At 39.2% G+C, this 23,104-nt stretch overlaps 2 protein-coding genes across 6 annotated transcripts in view; both read right to left on the minus strand.

The window, feature by feature from the left end:
- MCOLN2 (mucolipin TRP cation channel 2) overlaps positions 1 to 7,087 on the minus strand; it is a 47,242-nt gene extending 40,155 nt beyond the window's left edge. The window contains exons 1-2 of one of the 5 annotated variants that reach the window (XM_039838716.1): positions 6,561 to 7,085; positions 6,107 to 6,395 (exon numbers count right to left, since the gene is read on the minus strand). Coding sequence is in view for 2 of the 5 variants with exons in the window: in XM_039838714.1 (XP_039694648.1) it covers positions 6,561 to 6,637 (77 nt within the window). In the remaining 3 variants the exon portion in view is untranslated. The other 4 variants (XM_039838714.1, XM_039838715.1, XM_039838712.1 and 1 more) reach the window with 4 other exon arrangements.
- Positions 7,088 to 14,012: 6,925 nt separating this feature from the next.
- Positions 14,013 to 23,104, minus strand: part of MCOLN3 (mucolipin TRP cation channel 3) — a 32,190-nt gene continuing 23,098 nt past the window's right edge. Inside the window, exons 8-13 of the mRNA XM_039838718.1 lie at positions 21,757 to 21,869; positions 21,526 to 21,675; positions 18,275 to 18,376; positions 18,042 to 18,164; positions 17,030 to 17,236; positions 14,013 to 15,594 (exon numbers count right to left, since the gene is read on the minus strand). Of these exons, the coding sequence (XP_039694652.1) occupies positions 15,460 to 15,594; positions 17,030 to 17,236; positions 18,042 to 18,164; positions 18,275 to 18,376; positions 21,526 to 21,675; positions 21,757 to 21,869 (830 nt within the window). The 3' untranslated portion in view covers positions 14,013 to 15,459. The remainder of the gene's footprint in view (positions 15,595 to 17,029; positions 17,237 to 18,041; positions 18,165 to 18,274; positions 18,377 to 21,525; positions 21,676 to 21,756; positions 21,870 to 23,104) is intronic.

Below are 23,104 nucleotides of genomic sequence, written 5' to 3' on the forward strand. Positions count from 1 at the left end.
CCTAATTAGTGTGGGTGCAACCTGGGCATCAAGGCTTTGTAAAAGTTCCCCAGGTGATTCTAATGTGCACACAGTTTGAAAACATCCACTTTAGAGATTTACCTGTTTTTGTCTCCTAATTACAAATGAGGCAACTTGAGGTTGCAACTTGCCCCCTACTATGAGAATCCAATTTTACAGATGATTCCCTTGTCCAGTGTTCACTCTTGATCTCTGAATGTTTCCGAAGGAGTAATGGACTGTAAGATGGTCAGGAATGCAGGAAAAAAATGTTATGTTCAAGTAAATTATTTCAAACATAATTTCTCTTATTTAAAAATGTGTGATAATTTGGCAAATGATGGCATCCTAATCGATAAATTCAGGAGACTTCCAAATGGTCATGTTATTGAAATGAGATGGAAAAAAACAAGTAAAGCTATCTGACGGAGGGCATCCAACATTTACCTTCCTCAAGTTATCTTTACTCTTCAGATTCTCTAGAGCAAACGCTGGTTTTGCATTCATTGTACTCTGCTGAAACTGCTCAGAGTGAGCTATCTCCTGCTGCAGATTCCAATGGCCACTTCTCAGGGCTGGACTTAGTGGCTTGGCAGCCTTAGGACAACCTCTTCTCCCACTTCTAGGACATCCCGCTTTCCTGATTTTCTTCCTACCAAACTGGGCATCTCTTAGTCTCCTTTACTGGCTCTTTTCCCATCATACTTCAGATGTCAGTGCTTCAGGTGACAGTCCAGGGCCCTTCTACCCTCTATATCTTCCCATCTAGAAGAGTTCGTCCAGTCCTATGACTTTAAACACTATCCACATGATGTAGAATTTCACGTGTGCATCTCCAGCAAATCTCTCTCTTGAACAGACTTCCTTATCCAACCTCTTCCTTGAAACTCTACTCACATGTCCAATAAGTTTCTCAAACCAACAACCCTCTCTGCTTTTTTCTCCGCCCATCAGCTCAATGCAAGGATCACATCCATTCTTCCAGATGTTTCAGCTGTAATCCCGCATCCTGTCATCTTGGTTTTCCATCTTGGCTGCACAATAGAATCACCTGAGGATTTTTAAAAGGTTTCCCAGGCCCTAGACATTCTGAATTAACTGGTGCCCAGGTATGAGGTGAGCATTGAGAGTTTGTTAAGCTTTCCAGGTGATTGCATTGTGCAGTAAAGTACAGGAACTTTTGCTCTGGAGACATGCATTGATTTCTCCTTTTCCTCAACCCTCACATCCAATCAATCAAGTCTTCCTTCAAAACACATCATAGAGATGCTTCATCATCTCTTTCTACTACTCCTAATTCTCTACATAGTAGCCAGAGGGGTAATTTTTAAAGTGCAAGTCAGATATCGCCTTCCTCTTTAAAACTTTTTAGTGGCTTTCCCCCTGCTCTCAGACTACAATCCAACCCTTCTACCATTGTCTAAAAGTTTCCTACCTATTCCTTCCCATACCCTCTCTTCCCTCTCCTTACTACTCTACAGCCTTTTTCCTGGCCCTGGAACAATCTCTGCTCTGGGCATTTGCATTTGCTGTTTCATCTGTCCTACTGCTATTCTCTCAACTCTATGTATGTCCGGCCACTCCTTCCCGTCCTTCACCTGTCAGCTCACAAGTCACCTCTTTAGAGAGGGCTCCTTGGCCACTCTATTAAAAGTGATCTTCCTCACTGCCTCTCTCATCACTTAATTTCCTTCATAATTGAGATCGTAATCTTTATTGATCTTTCGTACAAAAGAACTTCACGAACCTAGTCTTGCTTAACACTATATCCCACAGCGTACAGCAGAGTACCTAACACATAATAGTTGTCCGATGAACATTTGCTGGAAAAAAAGAAATGAACAAGACAATAACTCTGACTACATGAACTTTTCCTTGGCCATTACCATTAGATCAAATAATAATAATAATAACAACAACAACAACAAATATAATGAAAATAACACAATAATTGAAAGTCTAAAATGTTAATATGAAAATTGAATTAAAAATATACTTTAATATCTTGCTTAGTCAAGGTATATTAGAGGATTTTAGGTAATTTAGTTGCTTTGGTTTGCTGATAGAAACCCTATTTTGTTTCAATTAATATCCCTGAAGTCTTTCCAAAGAATGGACTAGTCAATGAATTGTTATCATGAAAATTTATGATTCGCTAGAGAGAAAGTTAGAGTCCTCCCTTAAACCAAATGCAAAAATAAAACTTAGACACATTAAAAAAATTAAATTGATAGAAGCATAAGATATAGAATTTTTTAAAAATATAATTTAACATGACTTTCTAAACATGAAAAATTCAGAAGGCATGAAAAAGACTTGACAGACCTTAACACAAAAACTTGATTTCAAAAAATTAAAAGACAATCTTGGATAAAAAGCCTACAATATAAACAGGCAAAAGTTTATTATCTACTACTACCTATAGAGAGCTCCAAATTATTAAAAAGAAAAAGATGACCTAATATAATAATAGGCAAAGGATCTGAATAAGCTGGTGAACATTTAACAACAACAAAAATTTACTAACAGATGGGTAAAAATTTATCTTAAATATTATTTATCAGTAATGAAAAGAAACCTCTGTTGAAGGAAATGTAAATTTCTGAAGGGCAGTTGCGCAGTTTCTAGAAGAGTATCTGTGATCTAGGAATCAAACACCTATGGATTTATACTACAAATGTTTAAATAACCAGTCAAAAAGATGGTTTGAGAGATGTGCAGTTAGCTGAGGCTCTGGGGGTAGTTGGGCCCCCATTAAGGGAAGTTAAGAAAAATAAAAAGTCAAGGAAACCTCAGTTACCTTCTTAGCACAGCTCTCAAAATGTAAATGACCTTGTGTGCTAATCCTGAGAAGCACCCAGAGGAAAGACAGTAGGTGCTTTTCATTTTCCCCTAGATCTATGCATAAAAGATGGGTATGCTACAACTTTCAGGAACTTCTCTAAAGACAACCATATCACTAAATTCCTATAAGATCTCTCCCATCACCACTTTGTTGCCTCAGGTCAGCAGGAAAGCAGAACTAGAGCTGCACATTTTAAATGTGCTTGTTCTGAACAAGCCTCACACCTCTTAAACACAGCCTGAAGAATCAGCTCTCTGGGATAACTAAAGCAAAACTTCATTTCTCAGCAATACAAGATTCCAAATGCAGTTAAAACTGAAGATGACTGGGATTACGGCATTTCCTTACATTTTTCCTTCCCTAACATTTTCAGTAAGAACCCAATTTAACAGGGTTATGCTGATGATGACTCTCTTTAAGCAAATGTAAAATTTAAAGAAGTTATAAAGTTATAATTAAATTTTTTTCCCTCAAAATATTGGCTGAGTTTAACTTATTTTTAAACACTGTCAGTTGGATGAATCCCTAGATTCACCCTATCTCTAGTAAGTCTCTCTAGTTATATTGGTGATAAAATTTTCTTTAAAGGCCCACCATTTAAATTGTATGTCTTTTGAAATTACACCAAAGACAGTTCTCCAGAATCTTTAGCCTCACTAGTCACCAATTATTGCCTAACAGATGTTTTAGGCTGAAACCACCAGATATATTAAAGGGGAAATAATAAAATACAACCTTCAGAGGAGAAGAAAGAAAGCAGTCCCCCTCCCCAGCTGAGGGGAAAGAAATAGTGGCAACATATCCCAAAGCTGTCTTGTCACACCAGGGAAAAGGAGGCAGGGGCCCAAGCTCAGAATAGAGTAGAAAGCTCAGCTACAGGTAGGCTGAGGAAAGTGGAAAGAAAACCCCCCAGGTGACTGCCAAAGCAAATACACAAGTAAACTAATTAGAAAAGGTGTGTGCGTGTGGGAGGGGACTTTAAAACATTTGATACAGAAAGAATATTGCAGATTGATAAAGAAAATAAAGTCTGGAAATAAAATTACTTTTATCTGTAAAGCCCATAACAGGTGATGAAAGAATTCACTAAAGGGTGATTTCATTCTTCAGAGCAGACCTTGTATTCCAGACCTCAGCTAAAGATAACAGTCCAGCCTCAGAGAAGATGGCGCCTTTAACTTTCATAGCCAAAGGGGTCTCTTTGGCCACTACTTTCACTTTGAAAATTGTAGCCAGAAGAAGCCACCAGTTTTCCCCTAAGTTTCAAGAATTATCTTACCCTGGGTTTCACTTTACGGTTAGAGACCTAACCAGAGACTAGCATGTGAGTATGACCATCCCTGACTTTCAGTTCTGTATTCTGTCACTGTTCAAAATTTGTCTCCCTATTATTCTCCTTGCTTCATTAAGATATTTCATATGTATTATTTTGTTTAAAATAACACTTTTGATATACTCCTCCTTGGGAGAAAAGAATAAGTTTTTACACACTTCATCAGGATTTATCAATTTTTAAATGCAGGAGTTTAAATAAAATTGACACTATTATGATGGCCTCTGCATGGGAATGGTAAGGGAAAGTGTGGGAAATGTGCCTCTTTTTAAAGAGTCTAGGCCACAGAACCCGGTTTAGGGAAGGTTCTTATGAAAGGAGAAGGGAAAACTCTCGGTAAGAGAAGTTCGACTCTTCTTAAAGTATGAAGAGGAAGATGAGCTAAAATCTTCCTGAGATTGCTGACTCAATAGGAAGAAGCTACAAAATTTCCCCAAACTTGGGCTATTTGGTTAGCACATCCCAAAGGTGGTGAGCAGTTTCTGAAATTGTGAAGTCTATATCCGACCTTAGGGGAGTATGAGGTAGTGGGTCCCTTCAACATAAAATATCAGAATCTGTATCCTGACATCCACAGACAGCCTCTCCCCACCTCTCTCTTACTGACCCCTTCTTCCATTCTCAGTTTGTGAAGAAACACAATCTTGTTTCCCACTGGTATGGTACAATCGGATATATATATATATATATATATATATATATATATATATATATATTTCAAGTCTGAATTACTTCAAAAGCTATTTATGTGCACACCCAGGTGTGTGTCCTCCCATGCTATTAGAATAGGAACTTCTGAAGATACGCACTGGATATGATAAAACCATTTAAGTCCTGAAGGAAATGTGCTAAGAAAAATACTAGGGTCAAGAAAAAAATAGAAAGATTATACACTACATCCACCATAAGCACAAATCTGTTTATCAATGCGAACAGTAGATGAACCCAGAGTCGATTTGCTCACTACTTTTTAGGACAGTACTTTTAGGGCTAAGGCAGATGGAAGGAATGTATAACTTCTATCTATCTACCCCATTAAAATAGATAGTTTTTAAGTTACATTATGTCCATTTTGGTGTAACTGTCACAGGTATCCAATCATCAAAAAAGTTGCACCAGAGTTATGTCTTCTAATTCAAAATTGGTCTTTCAAAAGTCTAAAAAAATATGTGCCACATTTGCTTAGAATTGGTTACATACTTATCTGGAGAGTCACAAGAGAGGGCAAGGAAATTCTCCTCTTGAATCCTGGCTTTCCTTCCTAGCATTGAGCCCATTTGTAATATTGAGAGCGCCATTCAGGAAAGGCAGAAAAGTCTCTCTACTATTTTAAGAAAGTTTAACGACCCACCACTATATTTGTTTTGCGAGCAGGGAAAGGGGTGCCAAGGCCGGTTTGTACTGATCAACCCCACTCAGCTGCCCGGCTGGCTGGTTGGTTGCAGCTTTGACCACTGAGGCGGGGCCCCCTGGCAGCGCCATTCGGCTGAACTGTACGCCTTTTCATGAAGGCAGAGGAATTGAGGTTAACCACGCTATAACCCTCCCACCTGAGGAAAAGGCCTGTTTGTTCCGGAAGGCAAAGCCCAGCCTTATTTAACTAACTGCAAGCAGTTAATATAAGCGTTCCCAAGGCAGAAAGAAAGCTCTAGTCTAGAACAGTAAAGTCATCCACTAGGTGAAGATTTCTCCCGAGTCCGATATCCTGAAAGCCTCAGCTCAAGCGCCTCACCTGACAGTTAACCTGTCTCTGGCTTCCTGGCCTAAGGTAAAGGATAGGGCTGCCAGGCCATGCCTCCGCCTTCCAAACTTTCCACGGGATTCCGGGCAGGAAAAGCCTTCAGGGCACACGCAGGTCGGCCTCGCGGAGACCGCCTCGCAGCAGTGGAAGCCTTTCTAGGCGGGCCCCCTTCTCTTAGCCCTCTTACCCTTCCTGTCGGTCACGCGGTGCGCACAGACCCTGGCCGGAAGGCAGATGTGGCGGGTGGCCGGGTGCGACGGGCACTGCTCGGCAGCGTCAGCAGCGGGGCTGCAAGGCTGATCTGTGCGCGCCGGACGAGAAGTGGCTGGTGGCCAGGCTTTCCCGCCCCGCCTTCGAGTCACCATCTCCGCCTCATCGCCTCCCGCCTGGGGATCCTGGGAGACTTTCTCCACGAGTCGCGAGTTGGCCTCTCCGAGCCCGGGGCGGGGGAACAGCGGGAGGCAGCGAAGCGGATCCTGGCGGGGATGGTGAAAGGTGGAGAGGAGGTGCAGGCGCGAGAAGACCCAAGGAGGAAAGCAGCCCAGGGAGTGGGTGGCGGAGGGGCCCTGGAGAAGGACCCTGGAATGGAGGGGGGCATGGCATGCCCAGTAGACCGCGCCGGGCGCCCCTGGAGTACTGACCTGCGACGGGTACCCGAGGACTGCCCTGAGGCTCGGTTCCACTCCGGCAGGTCCAGCGCCTCTGCGCCGCGAGGCATGGCGCGGCCCCCGAGCGGCAACAGCAAGAAGCCAGGATGGGACGCCTGCACCTGCCTCGGCCGCGGGTGACAGCCGGAGGCTCCCGCTCTTGCTTCTCGGGTGCCCAGCGCCGCCCGGCCGCCCCGCCTCCTGGGTGTCTGCTGCGATGTAGGGCTGGGGAGAAGCGCCTTCTAATGGGGTCCCCGCGGCCCGCGCGCCCTCCACACCGCCCCCGGGCGGCGGGGCCGCGCACTGCCGGCCCTCATTACTTCCTTCATTACTTCCCTGATGGCTCCGTTCTTTCCTTTGTTTCTATATCCATTCATTTGTTTATTTCTTTAGCCATTTCTATTCTGATGCTTTCAAGACATACTCACTGAGTGCCAAGCCGAGTGCTGGACTCGGGCTAAGAGTACACCGGGATAAGAAAGACGGTCCTCTCTCTATACGGCTTCGCGTTAAACTGGCAGGTTCGTTCATTCCGGCTTGTTTTTATTCTGAAGTGCACGACTACAAAACTCTGCGACAGGGTCATGTTTCAGAGATGTTAAAAGTGCTCGGGGCGCACAGGAAAGGAAAACGAATAGCCTTTCGCTTGCTCGGAGGAAACTGGAGCGCGGAGCGAGTGTCCGCGAGTGTCTGGTCCCGGGGCGGATCAGAGGAAGGGCGCGAACCCGCACCCTGGGAAGGGCAGGACGCGAGAAGCCGGCTCTCCCGGCTGCAGCCGTCGCCGCTGCTCTTCCCTCCAGGTGCACGAAAGGAACACGCATGTGGGACACCGGACATGGATCTTAGAGATGAGGGCCGTGAGCACGTGCCCAAATGCCACGTCCAGCTGAGGCTGATATCGATTTGGCAGTTTGGATCTGGCCAACAGGCTCTTCCGAGGGGAGTCAGTCTATCCTCACTCTTCACGTGGTAGCAGCAGCAACGAAAGTCCCCGCTCCAAGCCGTATGGATCAGCAAGTGTGTAAAAGGTCTCTGGATTTAGCTAAGGCAAAGGATATTCTGCCAGATCATTATTTTAATATGCTTCTAACAGAATAGAGTGACGTGTATGAAAGCATATATAATTGACCCTCTTTTGAAAGTCACTTCCAATAAGCTACTAGGCAAAATGCCTTATTTTAGAACCCCTTTCATTAAAGGTGCCCACTGGGTACAGGCAGACTTGGAAGATCCCGTTTGCGTGGTCACGGTTTCAGAAGATGGGTACAACTGTGGTGTGGTTAGGTTCTCTTTTGGAAAAAACGGAGAGGAAACGTTACATCGTTTTTCATGTGGGGAGGATGTGGACTCCTGTGAAGAAGGCAGACTGTGGCTTGACTGGAGAGTGTTGGAGAAGGTATATTGTAAACATAAAACATTATATATGTTATATATACACATATATGTCATATATTATTATAACATATATAATTTTTATGCTAACGAATTTTTAAGACTTTTTAATTTAAAAAAAAAAAAAAAGGCCACCATGAAGGCACAACCCTATTAAACCTTGAAATACTAGGACTCCACTAGGGACAATTTCTCTAGAAGGGGATTGTAAGTTGGCATAATGTTTTCTTGTATCAGGATATTTCTCATTATAAATTTTTTTTAAAGCCCCAGCAATTCTACACAATAACTTACCAGCGAGTAGTTTAAAAGAAAATTCACTGTTAATATTGCATTTATTAAGAACATTTACTACGTGCAAGGGCTCTGTGCCAAAAGTTTTCTTGAGCACCTCTTAGGCAGAAAGGTTGACTTACATGTTGTCTCTTTGAATCTCGACATTGTGTACTGACATCTCCATTTTGAAATGAGTAAATGGATTCAGAGAGACTTAATTTACTTCCCTGAGGTCACTCATAGAATCTGTAGTAGGTCCAAGATTTCCATTCGGGTGGTTGAGTCTCCAAAACCTTTATTCTCACCACACTGTAGCTTTCCTGATCTGGAGAAGTTTCTATAAATAGCCTCATGTATATAACAATCTATAAAACAGTTGCACAAGGTGGAGAAGAGATACATTTACATAGAGCTATAACTGGTGATACATATATTATCAAAAGATATACAAGTATCATTTAAAAAACAACAACAAATTCTTATGAACATTGTAGAGGGAGAAATATTTGCACAAGGGAGCCCCAAATATCTCAAATTTTAATGTACAAATGAAACACCAGAGGATTGTCTTGAAGCCAACTCTGATTCAGTGAGTCTGGAAAGTGACTTGAGGTTTTTCATTTCTACCTAGACAATGTTGCTGATGCTCTGGTCCATACACCACTCTATGTAGCAAGGTTCTAAGAAATATTTAATCTGAGTGTGTGAGGGAATTAGGGATGAAGAAGAGGGGAGGAGAATGAGAATGAAAAATACTTGGAGTCAGATGGCTGAGAGTTGTGAATATTACACAAACTAAAAGATATGAATTTTAGTTTCTAGGTACCTCATCTAACCATTCTAAATTAGTAAATTAATTCACAATTAAGTTTTTCATTTTCAAAAAGTCACTGCTTACGGTAAAGATCCTGGCTCATTTCTCACTGGCAATAATGGTCATTGTTTTGTGCTATGCTTTGTTCCTTTCAGATGTCCGTGTTCTGTTTTGTATATTCTAGTACAAAAATTGTATGCTCCGACTCATATTTGTAATGACCAATAACCAAATGGCACAAGAATCTTTTGCTCGACAGGTATTATAAGAAGGAATTTTAAATTTACAAACCAGAGGTCTTGAATTTCTCTAACTGGTTGCCTTCATATGGAAGTTTCACTGATTTACAATGTTAAAGGAGAATTTTTTTTTTAAGTCTAGAAAATGTAAGACAGGCTAGTAGTGAAAATGTAATATTTTTTTGAAATAAGCAGGCAAGAACAATATTCACTGAGAAGTTTATGTGGAGGAAAAACAAATATTTAGGAGAAAAATGATGCCTTTTATTTACTTACTGTTCATATCTTTTTCAATTTTTGTTGATGTGCAAGTAAGTAGTCTTTGTGTATTTTAGACTAGGAGTCCTCAACCCCTGAGCCGCTGACCAGTACTGATCCGTGGCCTGTTAGCAACCAGGCCACACAACAGGAAGTAAGTGGAGGCCAGGCGAGCAAAATTTCGAAGCTTCGTCTGTATCTGCAGCCGCTCCCCAGGGCTAGCATTACCACCTTAGCTCCACCTCAAATCAGCAGGCATTAGATTCTCATAGGAGCAGCAGTCCCTGGTGCAAAAAAGGTTGGGGACCGCTGTTCTAGACATCAATCCCTTGACAGTTACAGACATTATAAATATCTTCTTCAGTTTTCACTTATCTCTTAACTGTGTCCATGGTGTTCTCCCTTGGATAGAAGTTCTTAATTTTGTTCTTGTGAATCCAAAATTAAGAATATTAATCCTTATGGCTTATGCTTTTGCCATCTTAAGTTTTTCTCTACCCCAAGGTCTCAAATATTTGTCTGCATTTTTTATAATATTTTAGTTTAATCCTTCATATCAAAGTCCATTGTACTTCAAATTTACATATGGTGGGAGATAGGAAGGCAGCTCAATGTTTCTACGTAACTAAGTCAATTTTCATCAAATTATCTTATAAATCAGGGGTTAGCAAACCTTTTCTGTAAAGAACCAGATAGTAAACATTTTAGGCTTTGGAGGATGTACCGTCTCTGTTGCAACTACTCATGTCTGCTGTTGTAGTGTGAAGGCAGTCACAGACAATATATAAACAAAAGTCTGATTGTGTTCCATGTATCATGAAATATTCTTATTTTAATTTTTTAATAATAGACTATTTTTAGAGCGGTTTTACATTCACAGCAAAATTAAACAGAAAGTACAGGGAGTTTTCATATAGTCCCTCCCCCTGCACATGCACAGCCTTCTCTACTGTCAACATCTCATACCAGAATGGTGCATTTGTTGAATCTGCATTGCCACATCATCACCATAAGTATACACTTTGCATTAGAGTTCACTCTTGTTGTTGTGAAGTCTATGGGTTTTGACAAATGTAATGACATGTATCTACCCTTATAGTTTCATATAGAATAGTTTTCACTACCTGCTATAGACTGTATGTTTGTGTCTCCCCTAAAATTTATGTGTTAAATCCTAATGCCCAATGTAATGGTATAGGAGATAGAGCCTTTGAGAGATGATTAGGTCATCATGGTTGAACCCTTGTGAATGGAATTAGTGTCCTTATAAAAGAGGTCCCAGAGAGCTTCCTTCCCCTCCTTCTACCAAATGTGAACAGCAAGAAGATGTCTGTGAACCCGAAAGCAGGCTCTTACTAAGTACCAAATCTGCTGGTGCCTTGATCTTGGACTTCCCAACCTTGAGAACTGTGAGAAATAAATTTCTGCTGTTCATAAGCCACCCTGTTTATGGTATTCCGTTATTGCAGTCCAAAAAATTTAAGATACTTCCATAATATTCCTCTGAGCTTTGCCCGTTTATTCTTCCCCCTACCTTAACCCGTGACAACCACTAATCTTTTTACTGTCTCCATAGTTTTCCCTTTTCCAGAATATCATATAATTGGAATCACACAGTATATAGCCTTTTCAGATTGACTTCTTTCACTTAGTAGTATGCATTTAAGGTTCCTCCATGTTTTTCATAACTTGATAATTCATTTCTTTTTAGCACTAAATATTTCATAATCTGAATGTACCACAATTATTTATTCACCTACTGAAAGATATCTTGGTTGTTTCCAAGTTTTGGCTATTATGAATAAAGCTGTACACATCCAGGTGCAGTATTTTACAGGGATATAAGTTTTCAACTTGTTTGTATAAATATCAAGGAACATAGTTGCTAGATTCTATGGTGAGAGCATAGTTTTGTAAGAAACTGCCAAACTCTCTTCCAAAGTGGCAAGACCATTTTGCATTTCCAACAGAAGCAAATGAGATTTCATGTTGCTTCACATCCTCACCAGCGTTTAATGTTCTCAGTGTTTTAAATGTTGGCTATTCTACTAGGTGTGTAGTAGTATCGCACTATTGTTTTATTTGCAATTCCTTAATGCCATATGATGATGAGCACCTTTTCATATACCTATTTGCCACCTGTGTATCTTTTTTAGTAAGGTGTCTATTCAAGTTTTTGGCCTATTTTTTAAATCAGGTTCTTTGTTTTCTTATAGTTGACTTTGAAGAGTTCTTTGCATGTATTTTGTATAACAGTGTTTATCAGGTATGTCTTTTGCAAATCTTTTCTCCCAGTCTGTGGCTTATGTTCTCATTCTCTTGATGGTGTCTTTTGCAGAGCAGAAGTTCTTATTTTAATGACTAATTTATCAATTTTTTTCTGTCACAGATTGTGCCTTTGGTGTTGTATCTAAAAAGTTGTCACCAAACCCAAGGTCATCTGGACTTTCTCCTATGTTATCTTCTAGGCGTTTTTATATTTTTGCATCTTACACAAACACCTATCATCCATTTTGAGTTAATTTTTGTGATGGGTGTGAAGTCTTTGTATAGATTTTTGGTTTTTTTTTTTTTTTTTACATGTGGATATCCAATTGTTCTGGCACCACTGTTGAAAAGACTATCTTTGCTAAATTGTATTGCCTTTGTTCTTTTGTCAAAGATCAATTGATTATATTGGTGTGAGTCTATATCTGGGCTCTCTATTCTGTTCCATTGATCTACTTACCTATTCTTTCACCAATAGCACACTTTCTTGATTTTTGTAGCTTTATAGTAAGCATTGATGTTAGGTAGTGTTAGTTTTCCAACTTTGTTCTTCCCCTTCTATATTGTGTTGGGTATTTCAGGTCTTTTGCCGCGCCATATACTTTAGAATCGGTTTGTCAATATCCAAAGAATACATCAGTGGGATTTTGATTGGAACTGTGTAAAATCTATAAAGTTGGGAAGAACTGACATCTTGACAATATTGAGTCTCCTTATCCATGAATGTGGAATATTTCTCCAACTAATTTAGTTTTTCTCTTATTTCTTTCATTAGAGTTTTGTAGTCTTCTTCATATAGATCTTATCATATGAATGTTAAAATTTAAATTTTGAGTTTCAAAATAAGCACCTGGAATTTTTATTGCTATACATTGAATTTATAGATCGATTTGAAGAAAATCGAATCTTTACTGTGCTAAGTTGCCCCCATTCATAAATACATTATCTCTGCAATTATTCAGATCTTCTTTTATGTCCTGTAACGGAGTTTTTGAAATTTTCTCTAGAAAGGCTTTGTACATTCTACCTTAGGATAATTGCTGGATAATTATAGTTTTTATTTCTACCATGAGTGATTTCTGTTATATTTACTAGATGACTATTAACAGTGGAGATAAAGCTTAGAGAGTTGTTAAATTGATCTTAGATCCAACAACCTTGCTGAATCCTCTAATTAGTTTTGAGAATTTGTTAATTCTATTAGGTTTTCTATGTAGATCATCATATCGGTAAATAATGAGAATTTTATCTTTTTTTATGATCCATCACCTCTCAATTTATATGTATTAATTTAATTTGAAAGTGGTATGATGGCACAAAAAGATTAAAATTCAATATTTATTAGCTACTTCAAAGCTTTATAAAATAGCTTCTGAATTGTCTGAAGAAAATGTGGCATCAGCAAAATCAAAGTTTACCTAAAAATGACTGTAACAGACAACACAAATCCTAAAATGCCTTTTATGATGTCTACAAACCCTCTTACTTGGGATTTCTCTCTATTTCTTGTGGTCAAGAAATAGAAGTCAAGTTTGAATCCCGAACCTTATGGATAATTCCTTATTTGTAGCCTCAACAAAGGGATTTAGCTGTTTCTGGTCCAGCTCTGGGCCATGCAACCACCACGAACCACTTGCTTCAGAATCACCTCATGTGCCTGATAAAAATGAAGATTCCTAGCCTTACTTTAGGACTTAAAAAGTAAGACATCTCTGCTAGTATTATCTGGACATCTACAGTTTTAACAAGATCCCTCAGTGATCCTTATGTCCAAAAGTTTGAGAATCATTATGTTGGGGGCAGAGGGAAGAAACAGAGAAACTGATCTCCAGACAAATGGACATCACAACAAAAGTACAGCCTCGATCTTCTCTTTGCTCTCTTCAAGAAGCCTGGGAGAAAAAATGGAAACTTCCATTTTCCATTCCTACTTACAACAACCTTGACATTCTTTATGATACCTATAGACATATAAGAGAAATACGAAATGACTGGCCCATAATTTATCTGTCTACCTAGAGCAAGCCACTATATTGGAGACTTCAGAAAAGTTAATGCTGTTTCTTTCAGGAAATAGTAGAGATAGTCTCTCGTGGGCACCATTACTAAATAATAGAACCTGAAATTTATCGGGGACTCCTGCCACGATAAAAAAGCTTGGAGACATGAAGGTGCCAAGTCACTGGCTTTAATTCCATTGTGGGGACGTAATGACTTCAGGGCAAAGCAAAACCCCAGGCCCAATACTGGGTCAGTAGTTTCCTGTTTCCACTGAAGTATGATCACTGGTCCAAAAACCTCAAGAGGATTAAAGACAAGCACCAGATAATAATTTTACTAGAATGCATTCCAGTAATTTCTAAAAATGATTATGATATAAACATTAGAAGTAAGGGAAAAAATTCACCTAGAGGTTTAGATTTTTCATTTTTAAAAAGCCACAGGTACTACAAACATAGCTTATACTTGATGTGAAACCTCACATTTCAACACCTGGAGTCATTAGTATGGACATAATTAAATAATAAGAATTTAGTGTCTCAAGTCTATCTTCATTTAGCCCTTAAGGCAAAATAAAAAATTAACAAACTAGTTTCCTTCTAGAGAAAACCTTTATTACACATCATTGAATTCATTTCTATTTGAACAAACAGTACACGAAACAAAGATTAATGTTGTGAAAGTCCCTGGAACTTCTAATCAGTATTCTGCAAGAAGTAGGGACTTTGTTTTTGTGTCTTTTTAAGGCATACATTTCCCACTTATTTTTAATTTTTGAGTATTGTTTTACAAAATATTTTTAATGTGTGTTATAGAACCTCACCCCGTGAAACCACAGTTCCTGACCCTAAAATGCTACTCTTTCCTGTGAGATTGAATGTGCTTATGAAGGGCACAGTACATTACACAGATCTCACAAGGCCGTACAAGTACGAATAAAACAATCCTTGTGGGATCAGATATGCATTTGGCATGTGCTTTAATTTTTATATATGTATAGGATACTCTTTCAACTTTGTACTTTAACATTGAAGGAGAAGATAAAACTTACATATGAATACTGATCCACTCCAGAACTGAAAGAAGCACATTATAACAGTTATCCCTCAGAACCAAATATTGGACTGTTAGCTGGTGATGGTTATTTCTTTCTTATTCTTCCCTGGTTTTAAAATGCAATGATTACTGGATATACAGCAACCATCCCCTGTCTTTCAGGGATGAACCTCTGGGAGTGGCCCAGGCCAGGGTAGTGAGTTGTCTGAAGTCACTGTCAAACCAGGCATTGTTTTCTACTGATGACACAATCAGCAGTCAGAATAGCTGGAAGCAAGAGGTTAATAAAGAATAAAGAGGGGCATAGAGAACACATTCTAGAACTATGGCAAAATAACGAACAAGAATCCAATAGCTTCCCTAATCAAAGTTAGGGTTTTTAAAAAAACTAAACCCAAAATAAAGCTGAAAAGGCATTAAATATTTCTTTTAAAAACATAAACCTAGCTCTTGATTAATTATAGCTATCAATTTGCTCAAAATAATAGTCTTCAAACATATTACACCTGATCTTAAATGCCCATACAGTCTCCCAACTCAGGTATACATTATATTTCCTCTGTAGTGCAAATCAGCCTGATGGCTGATTCTACTTTTTACAACAACAGACTATAGATACCGGAGGGTCGTCTTCTAATATGTATTTTCCAGAATTGGGTAGATCCTTGCACTCTGATATAAATGTGCGAAGTTTAGTCTTTGGGAAGCCATTTTGTTGATAATGCTATACAGAAAAATTAAAAAAAAAAACTGATTAATAAACCCCTCGAAAACAGCTTTATTCCAAATTTAAAATAAAGTGTTTGGCTCTTTCTAGAGGAATAGTTCAGTCACATTTCAGGGAGATGTAGTGTCTAGAGCCACTCTTAGGTTTGGCTAAGGTAAAGTGGGTCTAGGATTCTGCAGTGCCCTCCTGGCCTCTCCTTTGTGGGCCCGGTTCAACCCAAAATGAACATGTCCAACCTGAATCTGAGCTCTCCTTCCAGGGAGAATCCAGCCTGCCCTGTCCCAAGTCTGAGAACCTCTGTCTCTACTTTGCCATGCAACGCATGACTTCCAGACTAGTATGAAGCAAGCACCCTGGATGGAACCTGGTCCAGGCCACAAGCCCAGTTGATGTAGATTAACAACGGTGTTATTGGGGGCTGAGGGATGGGTCACCCTACCCTTCCTCTGAGGACCTCAGCACAACCCTGACACTCCTGAGCTGGTGCAGGTGTCTGGACAAAGATCTGAACGAGGTATGGGGCCTTTCCAGTCTGTACACCCTTTTGGAGTCTCTCTTCTGGGCTGACAAGCTTGTTTAAAGACCTCGTATTTATACTAGTTTGAAATCTAAGATCTCTAGAATGTGCCTTGACCAGAAAGGATCAGAAATAACTTAGCTTGCCCATTTGGAAGTGCTCTGAGCCCAAGTAAAAGAGGTTAACATCTAAACTATGAGTATAGGCTTGTGTCATGGAGAGTTGTCAACTCACATTACTCTTAGAGATACTGGATGTCACCCTCAAATAACATATAGTTCTCTGCATGCCAAGTGGAAGGTAGTAAATTTTTAGAGCATCATGGGAGGGGCTTGGACAAGTACAATTACATTTTTTCCCAGTCACCTTGGTGACTCTAAATACACATCTGCCAAGCAAGTATTGAGGACAATCAGTTTCTGATATTTGATTCGGTAAGAATGAATTCATAACCCTGGCTTCATAGGCAAGGTATCATAACTATCAACTTATAATCCATCAACTCCTGAGGGCTTTCTCTTTATTACTGGACCATTCACATGGCACCATATTTCATTATTCCTCTCGTACCTAGAAAGAAAAGTCTGCAAGTGTGAGTATCTATGGACCTAACAGTATAAGGTTATTGGAAATTTAAATATCTATGGATATTTATTCTGCCTTTGCATATTTCAAAGGGCTCAAAACTGATTTTTAAAATATCCCATGTGGATGACAATATAAATAATAACAGATTTTTAAATCAGGTTCCCAACCGTATAACACATACATGACTAGTACTGGATACGTCAGTCCCTTCTCTACCCTGAAGAAATTAACATTCTACCAATTCCCCTCCCCCAAACGGTATTACATCTTATTGTCACTCTACAAGTTCTAGAAAATTCTGCCACTTACGGCTACTGATGAACCTACCTTAATTGTTTCATATGTATCAGTGATCAGTGCAATGAAAAGACTTAAAATCATATATATAAAGAGGCTTATGAATGTGTAGAGGTAAATTCTGCTAAACAGCCAGACCAAGTAACTTTTTTGCTGCATTTCTGCAAATGTGGCAAACATATCATCTCCATTTATCAGAGAAAAAAGACTCTCGGAGACCGTGTTCAGAGAATGGAACTAAAAAAAAAGAGAGAGAGAGAAAAGCTTACTTTATTCCACACTCCTTCTCGTGGGAATCTTCATTCTTGACACCATATTAAAAATAAAGGGGCCATATATGCCAAGCTACTCTTTCAAAGCAATAACTTGAGGTAACTACAAGCATTTGCTTTGTGATACAACATGTACAAACCTACTATTTTTCCTGGGGAAAATAGCTGCTTCTTGATACTCTTAACAGAAGCAGGCTGAATTAAAGGCAGAAGGGACTGGCAGACACCCTCAGTGCTTTTCAGAGTCAAGCCTTCCCCTCCCCTTTACCTTCATGGAAAGAGTTCCTTGAAATGCTTCTGCAAAGAAACCCAGGTCCCAACCACACATGCTCATACTTCTCGTATTAAAATTCATTCCCCTTAAGTTAAGACTATAACTTCCATTCATTCCATTATAGTTAAGACCATACCTCCAGGAACAAATTTTCAAATATTTCCGCAAGTTTCTCCCTATACTACTTTTTAAAATAGTCACATTTCAAGAAGCCTTACCTAAATAACCTACTCTAATACATATTGATGAATCAAATTGACTAAACTTACTTCACTGGTGGTAAAAAGGACTGGCATATTCCACAAAAGAAATTGAGGCAGATGAGTGCCTCAAGTGGGTCGAACCTTACCAGTTTATAAACATGGCAATAGGTATACTATTTCGACATTTTCAGGCTAAGACAGAATAAAAAGAATTCCTTTGAAAAGACAAAACAAGCCAGTGGCACTATTCTAAGAGCTTAATGGTGCCAGGGAAAAAAGGTGTTTAGCAGTACCTTTTCATGGTAAGGCCCCAGCACAATCCATCCACAGAAGCAATAGCCAAAATAAATCATAGCTGCACAGCAGCAGAACCTCATAACGTTGGGCAGTGCTGCCTGAAGTGTCAGAATAAGGAGCTGGGAAAGTGAGAGAGGTCATTAAAATCCTTTCGTCCTTCAGTCAAAGCAGTGTAACAACTGTGAATGAGAAAAATACCAACAGCACGGAGAGCCATGAAATTCCTTACATTGTACTTCTGAAAGAAACTGAGGTATCGGATGACTCCAAGCCACACGAGCAACGTAGAGGTCCCAAGAAGTATGCTACAAACATCATAACTTGTTAGACTCTAAAACAGAGTAGAAAAAATAATCAGAAATTTATTAGCAAGAAATATTTATTGGGTAGCTATGAGTCAGGCACCGTTGTAGGTTCTAAAGACAAAGCAGTGTACCGAAAAAATTCCCTACCCTAATGAAACTTACATGCTAATGAGGGGAGAGAGATGACAGTAATAAATAAATAAACACTGATATATTAGCTAATGTTAAGTGCCGAGGAGAAATTTAGGAGAAGGGTTAAGGAATGTGTATGGGCTGCATTTTAAATAGGGTGATCAGGGAAGGTCTCACTAAAGAGGTGGCACTTGAGCAAACACCTAAAGGGAGTGAGAGAGCAAACCAAACAAAATAAAGAGGAAGAGCTTTCTAGGCACAGGAACCAGCAAATGCAAAGGCTTCAAGGCACCTGGCAAGACAGTGAGTCTGGCTGGAGTGAGTAATGGGGAGAGAACAGAGTCACAGAGGTTAGGGGACAGATAGTTAGGGCCTTGTGGTAATTTAACAACTTTATCTTTTACTCTGAATAGATTAAGGAGATTTGAGAGCCTCGAACAGGAGTGATATGATCAAATAGTGACTACTATGGTTGAGAGCAGATTGTTGGAGGCACGAGAAGGCTTTTGCAATAATGTAAGTAAAAGCTGATGGTGGCTTAGACCAGGCTGGTGGTAGAGGTGATGAGGTGACTTTTGAAGATAGATCAGTAGGATTTCATTTTGAATTAGATGTATGGGTGAGGGGATTAGTGAAAGAGAGGAATCGAGGATGAATCTATGGCTTCTGTCTTTAGCAACTGAAAAAAGTTGGTATTAACTAAAGTTAGAAAGAAGATGCAGGTTTGGACTGTGGAGGTGGGGGTCTTAGGAATTCTTTTTTAGGTATGTTAAATTTGAGAGGCCAAGTAGACATTCAAGTGAAGATGTGGAATAGACAGTTGGATATTTGAGGCTGGAATTCAGGGAAGAATTCCAAGCTAGAGACACAGATTTAGAAATCATCGGCAAACAGATACTATTTAAAAACATGGAACAGAATGAGATCATGAAGACAGTAGCAGAAAATAAAAGATGTCCAAGCACTATGCATTGATGCACTATCACTTTACTAGAGTGGGACAATGAGAGGAAACCAGCAAAGAAAAGTCAGAGGGCCAGCCTATGATACAGGAGAAAAACAGGTAAGTGATAGCCCAGTAAAAAAAGTGCATCTACAAAGAGGAAGTGCTTGCAGTGTTAAAAGCTGCTGATAGGTCAAAATGAAAAATCAATAACTGATTATTAGACTCAGCAACATGAGAAGTCCTCAAAAAGAACACTGTCCATGGAGTAGCAAGGTAGCCTGATTGGAACAGGCATAAGAGAGAATGGGAGAAGCAGAATCAGAAACAAGGTTAACTACTCTTTTGCTATATAAAGAGGAGCAGAAAATGGGGAAGTATCAGGAGGGAGAAATAGGTAGAGATTGTGTCTTTTCGAAAGGGAGGAAAAAACATGCTAATGGGAATGACATGGTAGAGAGTAGAAAATTGATGCATGAGAAAAAGAAGAATAGGTGGAGCTATGCCTGCAAGCAAATGGGGACAGCACGTGGTAGGCATGTGGAGGAGTTGGCCTTGAATAGTAGCTTAAATAACATATCCACAGTGACAGAGAAAAAGCAGAGTGTGTAGACACTGATGTTGGTAGGTAGACAAAGTGGGAGTTGGTAGAATTTCTCTTTTTTTCCTATTGTTCTTGTGAAATAGGAAGTGAGGTGATCAGCTGAGAGTGGGGATGAGGCAGGGATGTTAGAGGTTTCAGAAGAGAAGAAGACATGAAATTATCATCTATATGACAGGGAGAGTGAATGGCCTAGAGAAATGTGGAAAGATTATTGGATACCATTAAGAGATCATTGAGGTTTATGATAGTTGAGGTTGGTAAAAATCAATATTTGCTGCAAATCTCCCCCTACTCCCCTACTCCCTTTTTTTTTTTTTTTGTCCCTAAAGTTAAATATCTATTCTGATTATATATACAACAGCTATGACATGGTGGCAGCTGCTCCGCGTACACCTAAACCTATTCTCTTCTTCCAAGGCATATGCCTGGGCTGTACTCCCCAGAGCCCTTTGCAGTTAAATGTTACTAAATTCCCTCCAGTGGGATGTGAATAGAAATGAAGGCTGCCACTTGGAATCAAGGCTGTTAGACTGTGGAAGAGCTACCACCAGACCATTCTTTCGCTTACACTTGCTGCAACCTGTTTGTGAGATGACCCAGCATCAATCATGCAGTCTGGGTGAGCCCTTAATGGCTGGCAGAGAAAGAAGATGGGAGAAACTTGGGTCTCTGAATGACTGAGTGAAGCAGAGTGACTCGCCAACCTGGAAAACTCATTCTGACTATGACATGAGAAAAAAATAAGTTCCTATCTTATCTGAGCCATTGCATTTGTGGGTCTCTGCCCAAGAATCTGAATTATAACAGGCTCATACTCATTCTTAGTTGCAGCCAAGCCTAGAAAAATATAAATTTGAACAAGACTAGTTTGAACAATATTACTTTCTTAATTTGATTTTTGCTTTGGGGAGGTGGGGGGAGAGGACTGATGTGTAAGCTGGGTTAGTCCTAACTTAAAATGGAAACCCTTGTAGCATATCAATGGGAAAAATAAGAAATGGAGACATTCTCAATTTCAACGGACAAGGAAACAACTGTAGGCACTCTCACAATAGCATCTTGGCCTCACTCCCCACCTCAGTCCTATTCTGCTTTTGTTGAAGGTTCTGGCATTTCTTATAAAATAATAAAACAAAACAAAACAAAACAAAAACACCACCTCTTACCTTAGTTACCTTGATGTCTGTATATATTTTGGTGTGTGTAAAAATTCACAGGCCCCACCCCAGAGTTTAGATTAAATACGTCTAACTTGGGCATTTTTACCAGGTACCCAAATGATTCTAGTGCTGAAGTCTGTGGATCGCACTTTGAAAAACCCTGTCTAAAAGATTTCCTGACTAGATTTAAGAAAATTACTGTTTTTGATTCCAAGTTTATTCAATACAATGCTTGAAAGAAATAATTTACTCTGCAAATTCTCATATTATGGAAAAATAAATTACTATTAATGCAAATCTGATACTCACAGTGGCATAAATAGGAAAAGAATTTACCTTGGCTTGGATTTCCATTTTCAGAATTGATCCAATGATTGTCAGTAAATCACTAATAATAAGCATAATGTACCATCCATTGACAAATTCCATTCGATCAGAAACAGAAACCTCCGTCTTATAATGGAGAAGAAAAAAATTGACAAATTCCTTCAGGAAAGAGGGGAAGCACAGTGAATTTATTTGTCAATCGAAATGTCTGTAACATTCCTAGAATGCAACACCCCCTACCTGTTGAAGCCGAAGTCCTCTAATCACAGATCGAAAGCACAGGATTAACGAAACCAAGCATATCAGAATAACGAAGGCATCAAAGATCATCATGTAATGAGTGTTCCTTTGAACTGAAAGGAAAAGGATTGCATGCTTATGAAGTGGGACATTAATACAGTGACATCTACTTTTTTCTTTTCATTTCTAGCCTGGTTTGTTTTAACTGCTGCATTGCATAACACAGCATAGATGTACAATACTTTATTTATATGGACACTCAGATTGTAATCTGCTTTTCCCTACTATAAATAAGTCTCCAAATCCTCTGGGGGCACAAGTACAAGTGATTCTTTAGGTGAATGAATATCTAAAGGTGGAATTATTGGGTTAAGGTATATCATATTTCTAAAAACAGATCATAAGAAATTGCTCTCCCAAAATATCATGTCTGTTTATATACCTGCACATAACTCCACAACTTCTCCACCACCGGATATTAGTAATCTTTTACTTTTGCCAGTCAAAAGAGCAAATCTATCATTCCCAACAATTTGAAATGCTATCTTTATCATGTACCAAATTATTGTATATATTCAAGTACCATATCTTACCCCTTTGATGTTTTTGTGTATTTTAATGCTGAAGACGAATACCTCTCATTACTCTTTTCTGGAATTTTTGCTGGTTATTCTTGCTTGTTTACTTTTCCTTATATATATTCTTTAGGATCATATTGTCAAATTCCAATAAAAACCTGACTGGTAATTTTGGGGAGGGGATCGTGTCAAATTTATAGATTCATTTAGGAAGATTTGACATACTGAAGAAGGCTGAATCTCATCCAGAAACATGGTGTGCCTTTCTATTGGTTCAGTTCTTTTTTTCTTTTTTGCACCCTGAAGTTTTTTCAAATTTTATATGGCTCCTTTACACTCTTTTTTTAGGGTAATTTAAATATTCCAAGCATTCTTTACACAAAGGCAACAAAGAGAAAAAGCCCTGATAAATGTTCTTCCCATTAGTATTTAAAGAAAGTTAAAAGTCATTTTAAAAATTGCCACAACCATTGATCAAAGATCTCTATTAAACAGCTTGTGGTCTCTTGTTCTTTATATAGTTAGTCTTCCTGCATATCCTGTTACAATATGCTTATCTAGATAATAAAATATTTATTAAGAACCTATTATATGCTGGGTGTCTTACTAGGTGCTAAAGATACAATGGTGAACAAGCTAGACAAGGCCCTGACATGGCAGAACTCTATTCTACTACAGTGAGACAAGCAAGGAAGTAAACAAGTAAATGAACAAAATACTTTCAGATAAGAGTGATAGGAAGAAAATAAAGCATAATAGCTAACATGTAC

Source organism: Pteropus medius, unplaced genomic scaffold, assembly GCF_902729225.1.
Source record: "Pteropus medius unplaced genomic scaffold, Ma_sr-lr_union100, whole genome shotgun sequence".
In the NCBI taxonomy this organism is placed as follows: Eukaryota; Metazoa; Chordata; class Mammalia; order Chiroptera; family Pteropodidae; genus Pteropus; species Pteropus medius.